Genomic DNA, 24,316 nt, shown 5'->3' on the forward strand with positions numbered 1-24,316 from the left:
ACTGAGGAAATGGAATTTTTATTTCTATAAATACAGAGACCACCCGTTCAAGGGCAGTGAAAAGGGGGCTGGGGCCTCAACCTAGGCTCCCAGGGGATACCCCAACACTGATCATAGGGACTGGGGGATCCCCAAACCTGAGATGGGCCTTGTAGGCCACAGATATTCCCCAACACTGACACTTCAAAAATGGAACTGTCCCCATAGGGGAGCCTCAGAACCCCCTCGTAGGGCACCCCTTTTGGTGGGGAGGCTGGCCACAGGGAAGTTGAGAAAAAGAGGGACATAACAGAAGCTAAAAATGTCCTGAGTGGCCTGGAAGAAGACCCCTGAGGTGGGCAGGGGCTCGGTTCTCCTCCGGTACAGCCAGACCCGGAGAAGCAGCAGCGGCAGCAGCGGCAAAGCCAGTTAAAAACCTGGTGCTTGCTCCCCAACCTCAGCCGTAGCAGAAAGGGAGAGCATGGAGACATCCCCAAGTGAGGACATGAGGTAGGGGACCAGGACTTGTCATTCACAGAGGAGCAGAGGGGAGGGTTCAGGGAGCCCTGGTGGGGGTGGGGCAGTGTGGGAGCGACAGGTAGTCACAGGCATGCCAGAGCCTGGCATCTGCTGCCCAAGGCCACCATTTGATCTCTGGGCTGGGGAACTCCTGGAGACACGAGGAAATCTTCAGGAGAGCCATGGCTCAATGCAAGCATCGTAGAGCGTGCGGTTGGAGTGCCAGGTGGTGTGAGAGATTCCAGCCATGGGACACCTCACGATGGACCCCCGGGCCAAGAGAGTCTTCAACCCAAAAGAATCTCGAAGATACACCTTCAAGGTGGGTCAAGGGCCGTGAAAGCATGTAAGAAAGAGACGGTGGTGAGACACTGCTGGTGTCCAGACCAACCTCCCCCTCTCCCATGAGGCAGACCCCTCAGTTGAGGAGGAAAGAGCTCCAGAATAAAGTAGAGACAACCAACGGGAGGGAGAGTCTTTGGAGGGGCTTACCGGCTGCTCCTCCATCTCCAAGACTGTCTCGTTGGCATCATAGAAACCAAAGAAGCTACAAAGACATGTGCACACAGGTTATCAGGAAAACCCAGAAAAGTAATGTGTTCTCGGAGACTCACAGCCCAGGGGCACAGGCAACACAGAGCACACTCAAAATCTCTAAGGGGGGCTGACACCGTGACATGTTTGAAGGCCAAATATGGACAGTGTGGCCCCACAGTGAGCTCCAGGCCAGACATGCCTCAAAACCTAAGAACAAGTCATGACTAAAAGTCAAGGGCCATGTGTGGGGGCACACACCTTTCTTTTATCCCAAAATTTTGAGGACAGCCTGTTTTACAAAGTGAGTCCAGGATAGTCAGGGCTGTCACACAGAGAGATCCTGCCTTAGAAAAACCAAAATAAATAAGCAAGTAGAATTTAAGATCTGGAGAACTGGCTCAGAGGTTATAAGCATGGCTGCTAACACAGAGGACTCAGGTTCAATCCCAGCACCTGCATGGCGTCCCACACCATGTGACCCCAGCTGCAGACTACTCACACCATCTCAGGGCCTCCCCGGATACAGGGCATGTATGTGGTACGTAGGCAAACTACTCATGCACATATAATTTTAAATAAAATAATTGCCCAGTGGTAGTGGTGCACACACCTTTAACTCAGCATTAGGGAGGCAGAGGCAGGTGGATCTGAGTTCAAAGCCAGCCTGGTCTACAGAGTGAGTTCCAGGACAGCCAGGGCTACAGAGAAAACATTGTTTCAAATAAATGAATGAATAAAGAAAGAAAAATTTAAAAAAGCAAACACCTTAAGTTTGGGAGCTGGAGAGACAGCTCAGCAGGTGAGAGCAATGGCTGTTCTCCCTATGAAGATACCTGCACATACACAGATCCGCATTTACACAGATGTCTACACATGATCCAAAATAATAAAAATCCTTTAAAAAAAGAAAAAAGAAATTAAGAAATTCAAGAGCTAAGTGTAGTGGCCTATGTCTATAACCTCAGAGGCAGAAGCAGGCAGGTCTTAGTTAAGTTCAAGGCCAGCCTGGTCTATGACAAGTTCCAGGATGGTCAAGGCTAGGTAAGGCAGGAGCCTGTGGGAGTGAGGAGAAAGTAGGACCGGAGTGAGGGAAGCCCGTCCGGGGCAAACAAGGCAACAAGCTGATGCAGCAGGGGACGGAAGACAGAAGAGCTGGGCTAGAGGCGGGGGAGGGGGAGGTACTGGTTGGGTCTCCAGCTGCCTGGGGCTGGAAAGATGGCTCCTCGGTTAAGAGCACTGGCTGCTCTTCCAGAGGTCCTGAGTTCAAATCCCAGACATCTGTAACTACCATCCTGTGTAAAAGTGCAGACAGCCTGTTCTCACCACTGCTCACGCTACAAGCCTAGGCAAGCCTGAGAGTCCCTGTCCCATGTGTCCTAATATGACCAGTGATTACCGCCCCCAAGTGACTGTCTGAGAGAACTGCATGAGTCATAAGAAAAGGGAGGAGCTAGAGAGCTGATTCACTGAGGAGCAGAGGTGCTTTCAGACCCAAATTTCATTGCCATACCCACGCTGGTGGTGGGGGACAAGAGTATTCACCACTGCCTGTGACTCCAGCTCCGGGGATCTGACACCATCTTTTGGCTCAGCAGGTGAAGGAGCCTGCAGCTAAGCCTGACAACGTGGGTTCAATCCCAGACTCACACAGTGGAAGGAAGCAGCCTAGACTTGTGAGCTAGCCTGATTCCCTACATACGTGCATATATACATATGTATATGAGCATACTCACAAAATACATCGATGTAACTATACTGAAAAAAACAAATCCTAAAGGGGGGGGGGGGCTTACAACAGTGCTTTGGACAGACCACACGCTATTTACCCATGAGCTATTACAACCACAGTCTCACACGTAAAATGGCGTTGTGTACGTGAAAGCCACCCTTGCTCTGCAGTGCACTGTTTCTATTTTGGAAGGTTGTCACTCCTTCTTCCACCCTCCTAACCTCTTCCTATCCCACTTAGAATATTTTGTTTTCCAGACGACTCAGTTTGCGGCCTTGGCTGTCTTAGAACTGCTATGTAGACCAGGCTGACTCTGCACTTGGCGATTCACGTCCTAGTGCTGAGATTAAACAAGCATGCCACCATGTCCACCACATCCAGCCTGACTTATGTGTATGAGTAGTTTGCCCTTGAGGAGGCCAGAAGGCATCCCTAGGACTAGAGTTACAGATGGCTGCAGGCCTCCATGTGGATGCCCGGAACCAAACATGGGTCCTCTGCAAGAGCAGCCAGTGCTCCTGACCACTGCACCACCTCTAGCATCTAGATTTTTAAAAAACAAGCACACTGCCTGCCAGGGGTTGGGGGAGAGGAGCGTTTAACAAGTACGAAACCAGTTTAGTGGACGATGTTTTCCAGAGGAATAAAGGAGAACATTACACAAGTATTAACGTAGCTAATGCCACAAAACTAAACATGGAAAAACCATAATTTCTTGGTAGAGTGAGTGCTAAGCTGAGTTCTGTGCTTCATGTCAGCACTACGTAAACTTGACATCGTAAGAAACGTGTCCATCTTTGGCTATGCCTATCTGATATGACACTTGTCTCACAAAAGATAAAAGAAAATTATAATCTCTGCCTGCCAATCTACTACTATTCTATCCTCTCCTCCTAGTGCTAAAAATCAAGTCCAGGAGCCAAACGTGGGCCTTTAATCCCAGCATTCAAGAGGCAGAGACAGGAGCTGGAGAGGTGGTTCAGTGGTTAGAGCACTGGCTGCTCTTCCAGGTTCTGAGTTCAATTCCCAGCAACCACATGGTGGCTCACAGCCATCTGCAATGGGATCTGATGCCCTCCTGTTGTGTCTGAGACTGAGACAGAGGGTCTCTATAAATTTAAAGCCAGCCAATCTACAGAGCTACTGGGCTATGCAGAGAAAAATCTGTCTCCCAAAAATCAAGCAAACAACAAAAACGGAACCCGAGACTTACGCACGCTCACATACTGCGCAACACACACCCTCTCTGCTCATTGTTGGTAGTCTAAAGGTTAGCCCAAGCTAGCCACACAGGGCACATGCCTTCCCTTACTTCCTCAGCCTTGCTCAGATGGCAGCTCCTTCAAGGACACTTCTCTCCCCACAGACTACACCAGACCTGCCGCCAGGATTTCTAGCTGTCTTCTCTACAGCCAGAGCATAAAGAATGTGACATTAGGGATGTTCTTTATCGCTGCTTCCCCGGGGCCTAGAGCAGCACCTGGGCACACACAGTGCTCAATAAATATTTGTTGAGTAAATGTCAGGCTCCCAAATCAACTCATGGCGACCCAGAGAGGTGAGAGCACTACAGAGCCATCAGCTTTCCCGAGGAAAGAGGCAGAGGTAGGTGCTCTCTGCTGCCCTGGAACTTACTATGTAGATCAAGCTGGCCCTGAACTCACAGATATACCTGCCTCTGGGAGTGCTAGGATTAAAGGTGTGCCTAGTTACCTAAAATTCTGCCTCTAGGGAAATCTCAACAGAGTATACACAGGACCTGGGTAAACCATCGGAGACCCCCCAAAACCATCTGTGATTACTTCAAAATTATGTGTATAAATGTTGTATATAAAGTGAGTGGTTTTTAAATCGGGTCCCTTAAAAAAAAAACAAAGAAAAAAAAACAATAAAAAAAAAAAAGAACAATAAAAGAAACATTGGATCCCTTATAGCCCAGGCTGGCCTCATATTCACTAGGTAGCCCAAGGATGCCCTTGAGCTCCTGATTCTTTTGCCTGAGTAATGGGTTGATGCCTTTATGACTGAATGAATAGCCACACCTCTAGCTGCCAAAAGACTTTTAATACCAGTTCACTTGCTTGTTGGTCTTTTATTTTGACAGTGTCTCACTATGTAGCCCTGGAGGGCCTGAAACAGAATCTGCCTGCCGCTGCCCCCTGGGTGCCAGGATTAAATATTTCTGTTTTAGTGAAGCCATCTCATTGCCTTGCCCACACCCAAACTGAGCTCCTGGGCTCAAGTGACCTGCTTCAGACTCAATTTCTACAAGGGTCAAGGATGCAGTAGACACGCCTAGCATGTAAAAGTCCCCGGATCTGATCCCCAGCCCCACCAAAAAGAAGAGGGAATGGGGGGGAGGTCACTTGGGACACTAGTCACACCTGAACTGCACACTGGGAACCAGTCTGTCTCTAAAGAACATCTGTGTGTGGCTCTAACAGGCCGGGCTTGGGAGATCATATTTGGTGGGGATTGGAGAACCAGTCTTCAGCCTCCATAAACCTGCATTACCTAGATTGCCAGGGAGTGATAACGCCATCATCAGGACCCCCAATCAGCACCAGACGGCCCACACGCAGGAAGTTCTTCCGCCATGCTGTAGACACAGGAAGAGATGGAGTCAGCCATGAGTCGGGCCTGGTGGAGGCAGGAACAGAAGAGGGGACACAGGTGGCAGTGGGGATCTTACCAGTAGCATTGGGGTGGTCTCTCTCCCCATTGATGAGGGCCAGAAAGCTGCTGGCGTTGAGGTACAGGTCATCGTGGTGAGGATCTAAGTGCAAACCGCAGTTAGCAGGAGCTAGGGATGTGATCTAAGGCCTACCTAGTCGGCCTGAGGCCCTGGGTTTGACCTCAAGTACCACTGGGGAACGGATGGTGCACACCTGTAATCCTATTACTCAGGATGTTAAGTCAGGAGAATCAGAAGTTCAAAGACATTTTTGGCTACATAGAGAGAGTTCAAGGGGGCTGGAGGGCTGCTCTTCCGGGACTCAGGTTCAATTCCTGACACCCACATGGCAGCACACAAGAGTCTGATGGTGTATGCAGACAAAAATGCCCATATACATAAAATACATAAATAATCTAATAGCAGAGACAGACATCCAGCCACACAACAGAAGAATAAAAATAACTTCAACATGACAGAAGGCAGTTCTGGGGTTGGTTTTGTTTGATTTTTGAAACCGGGTCTATTTAGTCTTGGCTGTCCTAGAACTCCTACGTAATTCAGGCTGGCTTCAAACAGATCTTCGTGCCTCTGCCTCCCAAGTGCTGGGATTAAAGGCACGGACCACCATGGGTGACAAGGAAGTCCCTTTATCTGGTACCCTGTATGAATCAGTGATTAAGACTTACTCTATAGAAGGAGGCTGGTTCCCAGAAAGCTAAGTGACCCAAGGTTACCCAACAAAATCAGGCTAATCTGGTCCCATCATCTGCATTATACGATGACACGCTACACTATACCAGAGGTTGGCCCCCAATGGACCAAATCCCGCCTGTAATTTGTTTCTGTAAATGAGTAGCAGCCTAATTGGGACCCACAACAGTGGAGAAAATGGACTCTCCATATACGCACACACACATATGCACACACGTGCACAGATACTCATGTATGCAGAGAGACACACTAACAATAAAGATAAGCCATTTGGGTTTTTGTTGTTTTTGTTTTTTAAATTTTGAGGCAACCAGCTGGTTTGCATACTCCTCAAGAGTCCGGCCGCAGAGGCCCCGCCCACAGAGGCCCCACCGGCACACCACTCACCATGCCAGTAGTTACAAATGGAAAATTCCTGGCCCCAAGGACTATAGCAGATCCGATAGAGGTTAGACCGCATGGACGTAGGGAACAGCCACTTCAAATAGTCTGTGTCTGGGAAGAGAACAGCAATGCCAAGAGGCCTCAAACCTCTGTGCCCCGGACACGCTGCCTTCTATGGCACCCACAGTGCCCACTCACCTCCATACTGCCCCATCTGTGGAGAGGAGAGGGAGATGAAAGAATCCACGTTGTGTTCATCCATGACAGACAGCAAAGCCCGGCACACCAGGCCTCCTGAAAGCAGAACACCACCATTGGAACCGGTCTTAAGAACAGGCACTGAGGGCTGGAGAGATGGCTCAGCGGTTAAGAGCACTGACTGCTCTTCCAGAGGTCCTGAGTTCAATTCCCAGCAAGCACATGGTGGTTCACAACCATCCGTAAGGAGATCTGATGCCCTCTTCCGGTTTATCTGCAGTGTACTTATATATAATAAATCTTTAAAAACAAAACTTCAGGCACTGAAGTCACCCTTGCTTCCTGTCCCTCAATACAAAAGCAAGACTGGGATCCAAGGCCTCAGATACACTCCCTGCCAACACAGGTCACATATCACGTGATGGAGCCATGGCGAGAGTTTAGGCCTTTGACCAACCGATACACTTTTAGCTGCTCTCCAAATCCTTAAATCAAAGAACCAGAGAGGACAGAAGGAACCCGCCCTCCCACTCAGGACAAAAACGCCAGAAAGCACGCCTTAGATAAGGGTGAAGCTCAGACGAGGTTTGGGAGTTAAGAGCGTGTGTTGCGTACCCTGGGAGTAGCAGATGAGGTGCACCCCTTCAGGGGCCTTTTCCATGATGGGAACCACAGCCTCTCGGAACCCTTGAACCTGTTCCCACAGGGGCCGCAAGCTCTCTCTGCCATCGAAGAGGTCAAGCACTGTCACCACAGTCCCGGGGTGTGTCTGTGGGAAAGGGGCAATGCAGCCACTGGGTTGGACTATGGAGGCCAAGTATATTCACCGTGCTTGCTGGAACCAGGAACCCCTGCTCCCCAACTCTCCCCAAGCCAGTAGCAGTACCCTGAAGGACTGGACTAGAGGGGTTGTCTTTCATCTGCCCGCTCTTCCTCCCCAAGCCACTGAAATCCATCCGGTATCCCGACAGACCTCATTGATATAGTCCAGCAGGTGGCGGAAGCTGTATGAACTGTCAAAGAGCCCGTGCACCACGATCACTGGCTTGTAGGACCCACGGGGGGCTGCGGGGGCTGCGGGGGCTGTGGGCATCAGCAGCAGCAAGAACGGCAGAAGAAGCCAAGCCCAAGCTGAAGGAAGCCTCTGCCTCCATAGCCCCGGCATGCTCCCACCTGAGAAGGAATGAGAGGCAGTGAGAGAGACCGACCCCCTTCACTCCCAGCAGACTCACAGCAAGCAACTCTCCTACTCCTGGTCCTTATGAGAACAGGCTACTTTTAACTTACTCTGTCCAGATGGCTTGGCACAAACACACCCCCTACCACCTCCATACACCAATGCTCACCCTAAGTCCCGCCCCCAACTTGGCGCTCAAGGGACTTGGTCCCAAGGCCCAGGCTCTTCTTTAAGCATCACCTCGGCCATGCACTACTCCGGGATCCGCAAAGGCCCGCGAACCGCGGCCCAGGACACACGGAGAGTGGAAACTCCCACCTGGCCTGTGTCTGGAGGCTTCGTTCCGCCAGCTGTTTACTTGTACCTAGTCCGGAATCCACGGGGTACGGGGAAAAAGGGGGACAGGGAGTGCGCAGGGGGATGACAGAGGAGGGGAGGGCTACTCGGGGTCGCGCAAAGCCGTCACGTCCGGGGCTTTCCCTGGTAACAGGGCGAGCGTCCCCTGCAACGCGGACAGCGGACCGGAGGGGCAATGGAACATTCCATTGCACCCAAAGAACTGGGGAGGAAATAGACGGAGCGATCCATTTGGCCGGATGGGGAGAGGCAACAGCAGAAAAGATAATCCTGGGTATCTAAAGAAGCCTTTCCTAGGCTTTAGCTGCGTCCAGCCACCCAGGGGTGCAACTTCCCCTTCTTGATGCGCCCCACTTTGCAATCCAGGCTGTCTGGCTTTGCAGCAGAGTCCAAGAGGACATGCGAGGGGGGAGGTTAGGACTGACGAAAGGCGACTCCGGCTTTTATCGCTAGACGCCTGGCTTGTGGCAGGCCGGAGTGCCAGGCCGACCGCAGCTGGAGAGCCCCTCTTCCCACTCCTGCGTACCCTCCCGCTCCGGATCAGCGCCTTACAACTCTTGACTTTGAAGTGCGTGTCGTGCCCTTGTCTCCGGAGACGCCGAGAGTCCTCCAGGCCCCTCGAGTGAAGTGCAGCCTGACCCAATTTCTCTGGCCCTACTTTTATCTCCTCATTCACGACCCACCCTCCAGGACCCACCTTCTATGGGCGTGGGGCCCCGTAGGCTTCAAGGACTCACCACAGAATTTCTACCAGTCTTTCAATCCTGAGCGACCCCAGCAGTCTGATCCTTCCTCCTCTGCGCTGCGGGCGCTGGCACCTCTCGGCCTACCCGTGACCCCTGCGCGCGCCGGAGTGCCCTGGGATGGCCTTTGTGGGTCAGGGCTTTTACTTAGCAGTTAAAGAAGTTTGCAGGGTTTCTTGCCGGAGACTCAAGGCCTGTACTCAGGATCTCTGCTCAGTCTGAACTCTCAATTGAACCAGAAGCGAGTATTAAAGATGGTGTGGGAGGGATGGGTCCAAGGGTTCCCTCTGATCCATACACGCTTGAAAAACCAGAACCACCGGTATGAGGTCGTGGTTTAAAACTTTCTCAGACTTGGGACAGGCTCAAGCCAGGGAGGGCTTGGAGGCTGCTCTCCGGGACGCCACAGGAGAGGCTCTGTCCGAGAGCAACTAAGGAGTCAGGAGAGCTGGAAAATCCTAAAGGGGTAGGGTATTTCTGATTCTGCTAGGTTGGGGGGGGAGGGTGGGGGGGAGGGAGGCTCAACTGGTGTAGTCTCTGTGGAGGACCTATCCTCACCCCACCTCCCCACCCACGCCCTTGCAAGACACAAAAAGCAAATAAAAAGACTTGGAGTCACTGCTGTGTCTCGGTTGACTCCGGGGGTGGATCTGCGTCTTGGGGCAGAAGGAGGGGGAAGACAGGGGGTGCTGTACAGAACAGTTCCGAATGCTGACTGGACAGAGAACTCTTCATCCCCCACAAGCACGCTTTTCCAAACCTGTCTTCCACAACAAGCAATTACAGCTTGCTTCCCTCTGATGAAGCACTTCGGCTTCTTAGAAACCTAGAGAAAGACGGTACCTGTGAACCCCCTGGCGCTTTCTCTCCTTCAGCCACTTTCAGCCTCACACCTCTATGGCCAGGAGGGCAGGCCCAGGGTGTATATCTGGGAGTTTTTCCGACCCTCTTGGTTCCCATCTTTGTACAGTTCTCTCTCACACCTGGTTCTGTCTCTAACTAGAGAAACCTAGAACTACCCTGCAGGAAGTTCTGAGGGAAACTGAGGAAAGGACCCCTTGGGTGAGCAGGGTCTGGTGAGCTGGCTTCTTTCCATAATATAATCACTACAGCGAGTCTCTGCGGGAGAGACTCTAGAGATTTCTCCCTCCCTCCCTCCTTCTCTTAGTCCCACCCGCCTTGCCTGGTCTTGCCTCCCGGTTTCCATGACAACTCCAAGGGAGCCTAAACTGGGGGCTCGAATGCCAGGGTGAGAGGAGGAAAGAGGTGGTCCAGGAGCAGAGAGAAACCGAGTTGGAGGGGGAACTTCTGAAGCTCTCCCCCATCCCTGCTTCGGTCCCTTTAAGCTCCCCCCCCCCGCCACCCCCCCTCAACACACACTGTCTTCAGCTCTCCATTTCCCTGCTGCTGCTGTTGCTGCGACCGACCGCGGACCAACGCTGCACCGGCTGCGCCATCCCAGACTCAGACTCCTGCGCCAGCAGGCAGGGGGCCCTGACTCCAGCCTCAGAGACCCTGTTTCAGCGATTTCAAACATGTCGTCAGAAAAGTCAGGTAAAAAAAAAAAAAAAACCTCTCCCCTCCATATACACATATTCAGTAAAACCCTCCCCCACCCCTATCATCCCCTACCTAACCCCCACTTGCCCTAATCCCCTTCTTTGACCCCCTCTGGGATGTTGTGTGGCTCAGTTCCATCCCCCCTCCTCTCCATGCATACCCCCACCCCTCCCCTTTCTATATCCCATCCTTCTCCCCTTCCTTCGGGTCAATCTGCCTCTGTCCCTTGTCAACAACATGGGGGGGGGGGGTTGGAAAGGGAAAGGGAGGCACAGTCAGGTACTGCAGGGACAACATCCTTGGGAGTGACAGATGGACAGTCGCCGGTTCACTGGCATAGAGACACCCAGTGGAAAAATAACGGAGACTTAATCAGACGGGGTTGTTGGGAAAGTAATATCTAGAAGACTCCTCTTTATTGAGACGAGATTTCCCTATGTAGCCCAGGCTGGCCTTGAACTTCCCAGTTCTTCATCCTTCCTCCTCTGCTCAAACGCTCACTGCAGGCATGAACCACCATGCCTAGTCCCAGAAGCTTTGTTCTGGACCTTAACCGAGGCCATGAGATTCCCAGGTAACTCCACATGAAGCAAAGTGGAAATGTTAAACTGAGCGCGCAAGACCCCTGTGACACGGCCACATGTGCAGGAAGAGGACCAGCTCAGAGGGGACAGCTGGCTCGAGACGGCTCTGGATGAGGGTTGTGGTTGACAACAGAGGAGCCTGGGAGGAGTTGTGACAGTTGTGACGGCAAAACTAGATTGGGGGCAGGTGGCCTAGATACAACCCCTTCCCTGACCCCAAAATGGGAGATGTCTCAGCTGTCTCTCCCTCGCTATTTCTCTCTCCATCTCTCGCTGTCTCATGTCTCTTACCCTTCTGATCTCTGCTGTCTTCTCTCTCCCCTTATCCTCTCCTCGGCTTTTCCATGGCCAGGCCTTCCAGACTCGGTTCCCCATACTTCACCGCCGCCCTACAATGCCCCCCAGCCCCCAGCCGAGCCCCCCATCCCGCCCCCACAAACGGCCCCATCCTCACATCACCACCACCACCACCACTACCACCAGTCCGGCACCGCCACCCTCCCGCGCTTAGGAGCAGGTGGCCTGGCCTCTGCCGCGGCCAGCGCTCAACGCGGTCCTTCGTCCTCCGCCACGCTACCGCGGCCCCCCCACCATGCCCCGCCCGGCCCCGCCGCCGGGGCTCCCCCACCCGGCTGTGCTACCTTACCCCGCATGCCACCCGACCCTTATCTGCAGGAGACTCGCTTCGAGGGTCCACTTCCCCCACCACCGCCTGCGGCCGCCGCCCCACCCCCACCAGCGCCCGCCCCGACGGCCCAAGCCCCGGGCTTCGTGGTGCCCACGCACGCGGGGGCGGTGGGCACGTTGCCGCTGGGGGGCTACGTGGCGCCCGGCTACCCGCTGCAGCTGCAGCCGTGCACTGCTTATGTCCCGGTGTATCCGGTGGGCACGGTGAGTGTGGGGCTGACAGGACCCCTAGGAGGACAGGGAGGCAGGTGCAACAGGGACACTCGGGAAGCTGGGAGAGAGTGAAACAGAACCAGACCGACTGACGTTCTGGTAACAAACCCTAGGCAGAAGAGTGGGGAGAGGAGAGACGGTGGGTGGGAAGGTGGTGGACCTGGGGGGGGATACCTTGGGGGGGTCAAAGGACAAGGTTTGGGAGATGGTTCAGAAGTCAAGAGAAGGTCTGAAAGAAGCAAAACAGCTTGGTGGGAGAGGAAGAAATGGATCCTGGGAAGCCAGGGGTAGAAACCTGGGCCTGGAGATGCCAAGGAGGATGGAAACAGGACCAGAAGAACTGACAGACCCATAAGCCATACCTTGTAAGACAGTGTGGGAACTTCCACGAATATGGAAGTTAACGCTACCATGAAGGGTCGAATTTACTGACAGGATTTTTTTCCCCCCTTAAGCCTTAGAATCCTGTTTTTAAAAACCTCTCTGCTAATTGGCCAGCAGCTGGCCAGCAGCAAGACTGTAGGTGTGACGTCCTTTTCCGCCACTGTCCCTCCCACAGCCCTACGCAGGCGGGACCCCCGGGGGTCCTGGAGTGACCTCCACTCTGCCCCCGCCGCCCCAGGGCCCAGGGTTGGCTCTGTTGGAGCCCAGGCGCCCGCCGCATGACTACATGCCCATCGCTGTGCTGACCACTGTCTGCTGCTTCTGGCCCACAGGCATCATCGCCATCTTCAAGGCCGTGCAGGTGTGGGTCGGGGGCGGGAAGGAAATGGACATGGTCTTAGAGAGAGGCTGTGGCCGGTGAGCAGTGGCTCTCTGACCCCGTTCCCGCGCCCCTCCCCGGTAGGTGCGCACCGCCTTGGCCCGCGGAGACTTGGTGTCCGCCGAGATCGCTTCACGCGAAGCCCGGAATTTCTCCTTCATCTCCCTGGCCGTGGGCATCGCAGCCATGGTGCTTTGTACCATCCTCACTGTGGTCATTATCATCGCCGCCCAGCACCACGAAAACTACTGGGATCCCTAAAAACGTCCCCATCTCGGCCCCACTCCGTGTCCCCCAACCTCCCAGGCGCGTGGCGCAGTCCTGCCGCCTACCCAACGCGCGTCCTGCACATCCTCTTGAGGCGCCGCTGGACTTCCAGACAGCATAAACTCCGCCCCCACGGAACCTCTGGCCCAGAGAGTACGCTCAGTTCCTCAGGAACCCCTCTAACACCCACATCCTCGGCGGCGCTGGAATCCGCGCCAAACCCCATCCTCCAGTCTCCCCAATTCCCCACCCCATCAAAGTGCAGTGCCAGGGGGCGGGGGAGCGCTCCTGGTCTCCGCTCCCTGGTCAGGTCCCAGAAGCTCCGCCTCATCTATAAGCCCCGCCCCAACTCCACAAACCCCGCCTCCAGGTCGGCAGGCTCCGCCTTCTTTTCTTCTTTGGGGGGTGTTCAGTCTGGTGATTGGGTCTGTGAACCCAGGCCCAGCCTACATACAGATGGACTCGTCCCCCTATCTCCCTAAAAAGACTCAGCCCTGGGAGAACTACACCCCCACTCTAGCTCGGATTTTTGCCAGTGCAGATTTTTCTCTCCCCCCCCACCTATGCCTATTTTCTTGCTAATTACAGAACTTCCCGTTTTGCTGCTTTTGGAGTGAGATGTAGGAAGTTTCTGTTTTAGTACCCCTCACCCTGGAAAAAGAACCAAGTCCCTGTAATGTAAATACCCTTTCTACATGTGCCAACCCCTGGGCAGCAGGGGCAGAAGCAAATCCAGGGTTAAAGGGAGGGAGTCGACGCCCCCCCTCCCCAGCCCTAGACTTGTTTTGATCTGTGTGTGCCGTGTGTGTGAACTTCCGAAAACAGTATTAAAGACATTTTAGTGGATTTATCACCGGCAGTTCCAAAAACCACAGCTCAGAGAACACCCTGGCATTCCGTTCCACATTTCATCTTGTTGTCCCCCCAAGGGGGAGGGCAGGGGAGGTGGCGCCAGCAGAGAAAAAATTGAGAGAAGATAGTTTCCCCTGCAGAGAAAAGAGGGTCCCCCAAGCCAGGCTTGCTGTAGTAGGTCCTTAGCACCTGGAAGAGTCAGGAGTTCAAAGACACTTCTACTGTAGAAAGTTAGAGGTCAGTCTGAGCTACAGTGAACTCTGTCTCCAAAGAGAAAGAGAAGAAACCGGACTGGAGAAGACCTGGAGTGTCCCTCCCTTCTAATCTGAGCTTGGGGTATTGGGGAGGAAGGTCTTGGGAAGCTGTGAAGAACAGAGGCAGACTCTAGTAAAGAAGCTGATCAAGGATGGGGTGCCTGGAGCTGGGAAGAACAGCAACTGCCCACAGTGTTTCTGGCCTGATGCTGGACAACTTACATCAGAGTCCACATGAAGGCAAGCTCAGGCAAGGGAAGTCGGTCAGCGGAACCTCTCTGGTCTGCCTGGGGCAACCCTGGGCCAGGAGAGAGGCCTCCGTGGGAGGGTTAGGAAACAGGCAGAGTGGGCTGAACACACACAGAGCAGGGTGTCCCTCCAGGTTTGTTCATTCGTAAGACATGACCGTGGCACAGGGTCACTTGTGAGATGTGCCCAGACTAGGCTCTGACCCCAATCCAGACAGAAAACCTTGCATTGTCACCGATTGGGACATTTCAGGTCTCTTGTGCCTTTCCTAACAATACTTCCTACAGGTTTATTTTATTTCCATTTATGTGTATGTTATGTGTCTACTCGTATACACACAAGCATGTGTGCCAGTGCCCAAAAAGGCCATCTGTGTACGCTGCAGCTTGAGTTACAGGGTGTTGTAACCACCCGCTGTGGGTGCTCCGGCCTGAACTCAGGTCCTCTGAAAGAACAGCAAGTTATAACCACTGAGCCGCCTCCACCAGTGAGCTCGAAGGAGTGCACGTGTGTAGCATCTCCTTCCGAGTCCCCCATTTGCTTTTCTTTGGAGCTGCTATGACAAGCACCTGGGTGTGACCATCTCTCAGGCCCCCTTTCCTGACGCCTTGAAACCCCTTCAGTCCCTCCCACTGCTGAATATCAAAGTGATGATTGTGCAGAAAAAACGGTGATGTTTTCAGAAGTTCCCTTTCCCAGCCCTTTCCCGCCAGTCCTGCCTGCCTATCCCTGCTCTTATGTTCGGATTTAAATGTTTGAGACAGAGTAACTCAGCAGGTAGACAGCTGAAGATGGCCTGGAGTTTGTGAAATTCTGCGTCCACCTCCCAAGAGCTTGGATGACAGGTGCTAACATCCTTTTCCCTTCTCCTTCCCAGGTGTCTGTCTCAGATTCCATTGTTCTTCTCCGAGGCTCTTAGGAATTTCAACCACTCCTCAGTGGTGGCACACACCTTTAGGCCCAGCACTCAGGAGGCAGAGGCAGGTGGATCTCTGAGTTCAAGGCCAGCTTGGTCTACAGAGTGAGTTTCAGGACAGCCAGGGCTGCACAGAGATATCCTGTTTTTTTTAAAAAAAAAAAAAAAAAAAAAAAAAAAAAAAACTAACTAACTAACTAAAAAGAACCAAACAAATCTCATCCATTCAACACAACCATCAACTATCACCCATCCATCTGTCTGTCTGTCTCTCTGTCTACCCACGGAGATGGTCACAGTATGTAGCAGAGGCTCCCTTCAGCATGCCACCATCACCACCCACCTCCTCCATGCCCACCCCACCCCAGCTGCCACATCCTAGGATTACAGGACTATCCTACCAAGCCAGGATTCTGTGTATCATTTTTCTGTTGTTTTGGCTTTTGAGATGTTTTTTTTTGGGGGGGGGGTTGGGGTTTGCTTTGGTTTGGTGTTTATTTTTTGTTTCAAGACAGATTTCCCTGTGTGGCCCTGGTCGTCCTGGAACTCACTCAGTAGACCAGGCTGGCCTCGAACTCAGATCCACCTGCCTGCTGTTCATTCTTTTCAGTGCACTGATCTTCACAAACGTGACAGGGAAGCACACGAACACGCACATGAACGTGCACACAAATAATAACAAGGGTCTTTTGAAGGCAAATCTGGATTCCGGAGCAATTTCAAAGTCCATTTAAAGTTAACTAGTGGAGCCCAGTCTCAAAGTAAAAAGTGGGCAAAAGGACTTGAGGCTGGGGAAATGGGCTGTTGACCGAGCATCTGCCACACACAGTGGTAGCCCTGGGGTGTTTGCTTTCTTTGTTTGTTTGGGTTTTGGCTTTTTTGAGACAGGGTCTCTCAGTGTAGCCCTGGCTGGCCTTGAACCCAGAGATCTGCCAGCCTCTAACTCTGAGTCCTGGGATTAAAGGCCTGTGCCTCCACACCCAGCCTAAAAACCCTGGGCTGCAAGAGCAGGAATCTTGCCAGATGCCACTGTATCAGCAGTGATGTTTCAAGGCCCTAGGTTTAATCTCCCCTAAGGGGTTGGACGAATTTGAAGGCTGTTTATTTGCCTATTCAGTTATTTCCCAAGTCTGTCTGTCTGTACGTTCCTCTTGTGGTTTAGGCAGTCTACTCTTCCTGTTCAACCCAGTTTTTAACCAGACAGTACCGTTCAACATTCCCACCTCCACGTGTTTAGCCAGCAGCACCTAAATCTCAGGTTTACCCCTTAGTCTACCACACTAGGTCCTCTGGATCACAGCAACTTGGTGTTCCTAAACAATCCCAGGCATTCCATGGTGTGACAGTTCTCCCTGCTGCTACACATTAGAGCTCTGGAGCTGGAGGGGGACGGGGTGCAGATTTTTAAAGCCCAACACTCAGTGACATCCTTGGGCAATGAGATCAGAACCTTTGGGTGGGGAGACTCAAGTGCCAATACCGTGACAACCCCAGAGGACTCCAAAGTACATCGAAGGCTGGAGTCCCCCCAGAGACTCTGGAAGGTGCTCCAGCCAGGGCAACCTTCTTTAGGGGAAAGTTTCTGCACCCGAAGCCAACACCTGTGCTTCCCGGGTCTTCTTACCTGTGGCCTGGATGAGCACACGTAACCTGGGGCAGCTCTGGGATGCGGGTGTCAAATCTTGCTTCTGTATGGTTTTTCAGATCCTCATCTGGCAAAGTCTCATCTCTGAAAGTAATTAGGAGAAGTCAGTAAAACCAAAACCAAAAAAAAAAAAAAAAAAAATCACTTCTCATCTCTCTTCCTCCCCCAAGATTCTGCCCTTTTTGGGTTCTATGGCTCTTCTCCCTCCCGCCTGCCTCAGCTCCCCCACATACTGAGCCGCAGCTCTTGCACCCTTGTGGACAGCCTGAATCCTCTGGTGGGGCTCTGCTCCCCTCTTAGGATCCCTGCCTCGCTGTCTCTGCCTCTGTCTTCGATGTTTTCTTACACTGTTGTTTTTGTGTCCATAATGCTGGGGACTGAAGCCAGGACTCCCCACATGCCAGACACGGACTGTGCCGGGCGAAGCCAGGACTCCCCACATGCCAGACACAGACTGTGCCGGGGACCCCTCATCTGGTTGTTTTTGATGTCCTTGTAACCAGGTATATCACCCAGGATTGAATGATCTAACCACCTACTCTCTCCTACCCCACACCAACCATCTACCTATCAGGTCTTCAACCAGATCAGCTCGGTAGCAGCTGCCCTTCCAAAAATCCCATTTATGGCCTTTCCATGCCAAACCTCAATTCCACCTGAAAAATTCTCAGCTCCATTTGAACTGCCTGCCCACTGATTCTATCACGTTAATTAATATTAACGAGTGTTAATTAATTAATGAGTGTTTCGCATACACATATGTCTGTGTCACACGTGGTTGGTGCCCACGGAGCCAGAAGAGAGCATCAGAACCCTAGAGCTAGACGTGCAGATGTTTGTGTGGGTGCTGGAAATCAAACCACGGGACTTTAGAAAAGCAGTCAGTTGGTCCTTAACTGTTGGTCCTTCTCTCTGACCCATGACAATTTTATTATTGTTTGATTTTTCTTGTTTTTTTTTTTTTTCCCAGACCAGGCATGATGGCTCATTTCCATAAGCACCTGGGAGGGCTGAAGCAGGAGGATTCCCAAGTGTTCAAGGCCAACCTGAACTAATGACATTCTCTCTCCAGAAAGAGAGGGAGAGAGAGAGAGAGAGAGAGAGAGAGAGAGAGAGAGAGAGAGAGAGGAGACAAAAAGTTAAGCTTCTGTACTGACTAGTTTTATGTCAACTTGACACAAGCTAGAGTCATTTGAAAGGAGGGAACCTCACCGTAAAAACTGTCTCTATATGATTCAGCTGTAGCAATTTTCTTAATTAGTGACTGACAGAGGAAGGCCCAGCTCATTGTGGGTGGTGCCATCTCTGGGCTAGTAGTCCGAAGTTCTTCTATAAGAACGCAGGCTGAGTACTGGAGAGATGGCTCAGGGGCTAAGAGCACGGCTGGAATGGAACCTGACATCCTCTTCTGGTGTGTCGGAAGACAAAGACAGTGTCCTCACATACATGAAACAAATAAAGCAATCTTTAATCAGGCAACCAGGTGCTGCCTACTTACTGGCTTGTTCAGCCTGCTTTTATTTTTTTTTTTTTAAGATTTATTTTGTTTTTATGATACAGATGGCTGTGTGAGCCACCATGTGGTTGCTGGGAATTGAACTCAGGACCTCTGGAAGAACAGTCAGTGCTCTTAACCACTGAATCATCTCTCCAGCCCTCTGTCCTGATTTCTTAGCGATGGGCTGTTACCTGGAAGTCTGAGCTAAAATAAAGCCTCTCCCCAGGTTGCTTGGTCTTGGGTTTCATCACGGCAACAGTAGCCCTAATTAGGACGGCTTCCAGCGTTGGATGCTGTGAAGACTTCTGAGACCTTACTCTGTCCTCTTGGCTCCTCTCCCTTTATACAGTTTGCCTCTTGCTCAATCTCACCCTGCTAACACTTCACCCATCAGCTGAATAGGGCCAAGGAAAATGCACTGTCATAGTGGATGGTTTGTTTCCTGTGAGCCTACATTTCTCTCTTCAGGTGATCTTCCCCATTCTGAGACCACAGTTTCACAAAATGGTAATGCTCTTTCCAAAGAGAGTAAGAAAATAGAACCATCCAGAAGAGAACTCCCCCACGACTTCACCCAGCACTAAGGAGTACCACTGCTGCAGACACTTCATTGCTTCTGGCCTAGGGAATCCAGGCTTTCCCTCTGCCAAAGCCTTAAGTCATCTTAAATCATCCTCTCTGTCTTGGATCATTGGCTTTTCTACATTACTGAAACATGTCTGTCATCATCCAGGCACGTGGTAGCTTGACCCTGAAAAGCGAGCCTTGGTAAAGCCATTAACGTGGGCATGATGGTGTTGAGACAGTTGGGCTCTGGCAGGAAGGGAATCCTGATGCGACTTGAAAAGAAATATGTGAGGTGCTGCAAAGGTGCTGGAGGGTCAAACCCGGGCCCTTGTGCATTCCAGACAGGATTCTGCTGCATCTCCAGCCCTGCTCCCCCTTTCTCCCCTTCTCTACCCTCCTCCTTCTTCCCCCTCCTCTCTTCTCCCCCACCCCTGCCCTCCCCCTCTCCTTCCTCTTCTTCCTTCTCCCCATCCTCTCCTTCTGATACAGGCCCATGCTTGCCTTGAACTCTAGAGCCTCAGCTTCCCCATGCTCTTGGATTACAGTCCTGCTTTACTGTGCCCAGATCAACCCAAGACTTTCTGTTCCTTTTCTTTGTTTGCTTGCTTGATTTTTAATTTTTTAGAATTTTTTTTTATTGCCAAGCACTCAGGAGTCAGAGGCAGGTGGATCCCTATGAGTTAGAGGCCAGCCTGGTCTACTTAGAGGGTTTCCAGGTCACCTAGGGTGATACAGAGAGACCTTCCCTCAAAAGATTTTTTTGTTGTTGTTGTGAGGGGAGTATGGTGTGTGTGTGTGTGTGTGTGTGTGTGTAGGTTTGTGTGTTTGTGCTTAGGTGTGTACCATATGTTATTTAGAGGAGAGAGGGCAGCTCTAGCAAAATCATGGAGATAAAAGTTCATTTCTGGGCTGGAGAGATGGTTCAGTGGTTAAGAACATTCACTGCTCTTCCAGAGGTCCTGAGTTCAATTCCCAGCAACCACATGGTGGCTCACAACCATCTGTAATGGGATCTGATGCCCTCGTCTGGTGTGTCTGAAGACAGCTACAGTGTACTTATATATAATAAGTAAGTAAATCTCTGAACAAAAAGTTAATTTCTATCTTCCCCACCCACCTCCTCTCATATGTGTACCACACTGCACCTGTAGGGGTCAGGTGACAACTTGCATGGGTCACTTCTCTCCTTTAATCTCATGGGTCTCAGAGATCAAGTTCAGACCATCAGGTTTGATGGAGCGCCTCTGAGCTCACCAATCACTTCCCCTCGCCTAACGGATGGACTGACATTCTTTATTGTTGTATGTGGCATGGATGTACACGTGTGCATGCCTGGCAGTAATGTGACAGTTCTGTGGAGCTGGTCCTCTCCTTCCACATGTGGGCTCTGGGGATATCACCCAGGTCCTCTGGCTGGCTACCAGCTGAGCCACCTCACCAGCCCTGCCATGTTTTCTCAGTCTGGTCCCACACAGACACAGACTCTGTAGCCGAGGATGATCTTGAACTCCTGATCCTTCAGCTTCTACCTTCTGAACTCAGAGTTAGAGGCGTGCCCCAGCCCCATCGTGTCCCATTTATGTGGTATCGGGAGTCAGACGCAGTATTTTCTACATGGTAAGCAAGCACTCTACCCACTGAACTACACTCCCCCACAGCCCACAGGCCACCACATTTGCATAACAGGACCATGTGGAAACTTGCACTTAGCACTGGGTTAGAAATCTCTCTCTCTCTCTCTCTCTCTCTCTGTCACACACACACACACACACACACACCCTGACATTGAAGGCATCTTCATCACCACATGTTCACACCCCAACATCTTCAGCTGTAACAGTGTAAACTATTGCCAGTTCCCCAGCCTGTGGTCCTAGCTCAGGGATCAGTAAGAAGAAGGCCAGCCAACAGCAAAGATTTGTCTGTGACATGCATCATGGGTGTCTGAGGAGCCCATCAGGGGCCCACCCCTTCCAGATAGACTCTGGCAGTTGATTATTTGGGGAGGAGAGCGTGACCAGTTCAGTGGGAAGGAGGGAGGGGAAGGAGGGGATGAAGCAAAAATGTCTAAAAGTCAGATCATATGGATATGTAAGACTGAGCGATCCTTTAATCCCAGCACTCAGGACCCGAGGAAGGTGGATGGGTCTCTCTTCAAGGCTAGCCTGGTCTACTCTTCAAGGCTAGCCTGGTCTACGTAAGTGAGTTTCCAGACTAGCTAGGGCCACAAAGTGAGACTCTGTCTCAAAAAACAGTTTTGAAAAGATTTATTTTATGCACATAAGTATTCAGCCTGCACGTGTGCATGTGCACCGTCTGTGTGCCCGGTACTCTCAGAGGGCAGAAAAGAGCTCTGGATAGCCTGGGACTGGAATTACAGAGATTGTGAATTACCGTAACCGAACCAGGTCCTCTTGCAAGAGCCAGTGTGCCTGACAGCTTTCCAGCCCCAGTTAAATTATATATATATATAACTGTTGACCAGAGCCTGGGATATGACTTAGTGATAAAAAGCATGCCAAGGGCGGAAAAAAAAAAGAGCCAAGGGTGTACAGAGTCTTAGAATTGGATCCCCACCATTACAAAAAGGGAAAGAAAGCGTGAATGAATAAACAGCTCCTGCAGTTCCTCTAGGAGAAAATGAGGTTAGGAACATTAGCTAATACACAGGAGTGCTGGCTATTGTCCCTTTGCACAATGCCTGCTGTTACCATTGTGACTTAGAGCCAGGCTTACTGTGGGCCACTTCTTACGAAATGTTCTACCACAGAAAGTCTTCTTGTCACCAAGAAACCCTGCTGGCAAGGCATGCATGCTTCCAGAACTTTGGGAGGAAAGGAGGAACGATTTTGACAAAAATCCCAGGAGAACCAAAAGCCACAGAAACCGCCAAGACTAAACAGAAGGGGACATTTGCTTAACCTCGGGGAGGCTAGAATTTTGGTGTCTCGGAGCTGATGCTAAGCCCTGAGAGCATCAGAGCATAAGGGCAGCATTTGGCTCCGGGCAGTGTGGAATGCCTGGTGCTTGACGGTGTGAAAACCTCCAGCTGGCTCCAGGCCCTGTGACTGGGCAGCGGGCACGCGGCTTGGAATAGCGTGAAGGAGCTGAGACGGAACCAGAAGTGCATAACGCTGGGTGGAGGGAGGTTTGTGCTGCCTCCTGCTGCCTCTTCCGCCACAAATGCCCCAGATCTCTGCAGGTCCAAACAACGGGCAGCTTTCAAGGCTCAGCGGTCTGACTGCCTCCATTCGTGAAGCCTGGCCAGAGGGCACCGAGCTGGAAAACACGAAGGCCCTGCCACCCAGCCCACTTTCCCTGGCATCTGAAGTGTTTTGAAACAAGACACTCCCCCTCTCCCCGACTGGTGAGGCTTTCTGCCTCGGTCGGTCATTGATAAATCCTGAGTATTTAGTAAGGATTCAAGGGTGGTTCTGGGGGCTGTACAGTGTGTGCCGTGTGTACAGTATGTACAGTGTGTGCAGTATTGTGCAGTGTGTGCTCTGGAGCCGAGGGACACTCAGTAAGAATTACAAAGAAAAGAATCTGTGTGGGGCTGGAAAGATGGATCAGCGGTTCGGGGCTTGCTGCTTTTGCACAGGACACGCGTCCCAGATGTGGTTCAGCCTTCAAGCCACTTTGATTCGTGTAGTGAGAATCTTGGGAGTTTTGGTTTCTTTTAAAAGGACAGAAATATGATAAAAATGTGCTTTCGTTTTAATCCCAGGCGCTGGGTGTGGGTATGGGGCTGCTCAGGACAGTCCTGTAACAGCTGATTGTGATTTGTCTCGTGTGCCAGCGGGGGCATGGTTTTGCCAGCTGCAGATAGTTTCTAAATCGTGTGAATTTGAAATTCTGGGAATTTTTTGGAGGGTAGATAAATGCTAGGGCTGCCAAGAGGCAGTGTGGGTTGGGGAGGTTGGTTGCATTTTGCTGGTAGCTATCTATGATCAATGAAGAAATGAAAGAAGTTAGACCCAGGGGTAACTTTACCTCTCTCTCCCCTCTGTCCTTTCTCTCCTATCTAGTGATAGAGGGTAAAGCTGGGTAGAAAAAAGAAGCCGCAGAGTACCAAAGACCCACCACAGGTCTGTCCTCTTGGTCATTCATGTAGCCCAGGCTAGCCTCAAACTCACGAGTTAGCTCCTTCCTCCACATCCTAAGTGCTGGGTTATAGGAGTCATCACTCAATCTCCCATCCAACTGTTACCACAAAGGCTGTCCACTTCCGGTCACAGCTCACTCTCACAGCACATCGCCCTTTGGATACCTGTGTGATTGCTTTCTGAGGTGAGGCTCTAAGTCTCATGAGGGCAAAGGCTCTGTCCTCACCTCTGTGTCCCCAGTCCTAGCACACAACCTGGAGCATGTGTATACTTGCTCTCACTCACACACACACACACACACACACACACACACACACTCACCGCCTCATGCTGACTATTAGAGCTAAAATATACACATGCAAAATAACAGAGTCTGTGGGTTTCTTTGTCCAAGGGTTAAGGTGTGAACTTCTACACTTCCTGCTTTCCTTGGAATCCCTCAGAGGAAAGGGGAGGAGAGAGAAGATGGATTAATCTTCAAAAAGATCCCAGGGATTCTGAGAGAGAACCACAGCAGTCAGTCATGGTGTTGGGGATGGGGGAGTGGGCTAAGGTCACTCTGGCTCAAAACCAAAAATTAAAGTTCAAGATGGGGCAAAAAAGTTAAGGTTAGTGGCCTGGAGTACAACAAAATCAGAGAAAACTGGGTTTTGTTTCACTTTCTCTGTTGTTTGTTTGTCAAGTCAGGATTTCTCTGTAACAGCCTTGGCTACCCTGAGTTGATTTGTAGACCCGGCTGGCTTCAAACTCACAGAGATCCATCTGCCTCTGCCTCCTGAGTGCTGGGATTAAAACCATGTGCCAACACACCTGGCCCAAATTACACTTTTGGGCTTTTTGGTGGTGTTTTTTTTTTTTTTTTTTTTTTGTTTGTTTGGTTGGTTGGTTTGGTTTGTTTGTGGGTTTTTGGTTTTTTTTTCTTTTTGTAATTAAGCAAGTGTTACAAAAGCAGAAACAGTGAGTTTGGTTACCCCTGAATTATGTTTTCTGGGCAATCAGGCATATTTCCAAAGGCAAATGGAAGCTTTCCTTGTCTCCAGGTTACCCTTTTCTGTGTAAATTAAGTAAGTTAAGCCTAGAAGTTTCTGTTATCCTTAAACCAGCTTTGCTCCCTGAGCGGGTTGAAGCCAAAGGTCAGTTTCTC

At 51.3% G+C, this 24,316-nt stretch overlaps 2 protein-coding genes across 5 annotated transcripts; one reads left to right on the forward strand and one right to left on the reverse strand.

The window, feature by feature from the left end:
* Positions 1-2: 2 nt before the first annotated feature.
* On the reverse strand, positions 3-9,453 carry PPT2 (palmitoyl-protein thioesterase 2). Of its 2 annotated transcripts, none has more exons than XM_080937751.1 (9): positions 9,006-9,453; positions 7,708-7,907; positions 7,350-7,503; positions 6,735-6,830; positions 6,540-6,647; positions 5,457-5,540; positions 5,279-5,363; positions 991-1,045; positions 3-813 (listed from the first exon to the last, which is right to left on the reverse strand). In XM_080937751.1, the coding sequence occupies exons 2-9, from the start codon at positions 7,897-7,899 to the stop codon at positions 670-672; spliced, it is 918 nt and encodes a 305-aa protein (XP_080793877.1). In that variant the 5' UTR covers positions 7,900-7,907; positions 9,006-9,453; the 3' UTR covers positions 3-669. The 2 variants fall into 2 exon arrangements, with proteins under 2 accessions (XP_080793877.1, XP_080793878.1); XM_080937752.1 differs by lacking the exon at positions 9,006-9,453 and adding an exon at positions 8,230-8,999.
* Positions 9,454-10,437: 984 nt separating this feature from the next.
* PRRT1 (proline rich transmembrane protein 1) lies at positions 10,438-13,816 on the forward strand. Of its 3 annotated transcripts, none has more exons than XM_080938331.1 (4): positions 10,438-10,565; positions 11,078-12,046; positions 12,615-12,800; positions 12,903-13,816. In XM_080938331.1, exons 2-4 carry the CDS (start codon positions 11,384-11,386, stop codon positions 13,077-13,079), a joined length of 1,026 nt encoding a protein of 341 aa, XP_080794457.1. In that variant the 5' UTR covers positions 10,438-10,565; positions 11,078-11,383; the 3' UTR covers positions 13,080-13,816. The 3 variants fall into 3 exon arrangements, with proteins under 3 accessions (XP_080794457.1, XP_080794456.1, XP_080794455.1); XM_080938330.1 differs by having other exon boundaries at positions 10,450-10,565; positions 11,014-12,046; XM_080938329.1 differs by lacking the exon at positions 10,438-10,565 and having other exon boundaries at positions 10,939-12,046.
* The last annotated feature ends 10,500 nt before the right edge of the window (positions 13,817-24,316 follow it).

Source organism: Micromys minutus (assembly GCF_963924665.1).
Source record: "Micromys minutus genome assembly, chromosome: 25".
NCBI classification, from domain to species: domain Eukaryota; kingdom Metazoa; phylum Chordata; class Mammalia; order Rodentia; family Muridae; genus Micromys; species Micromys minutus.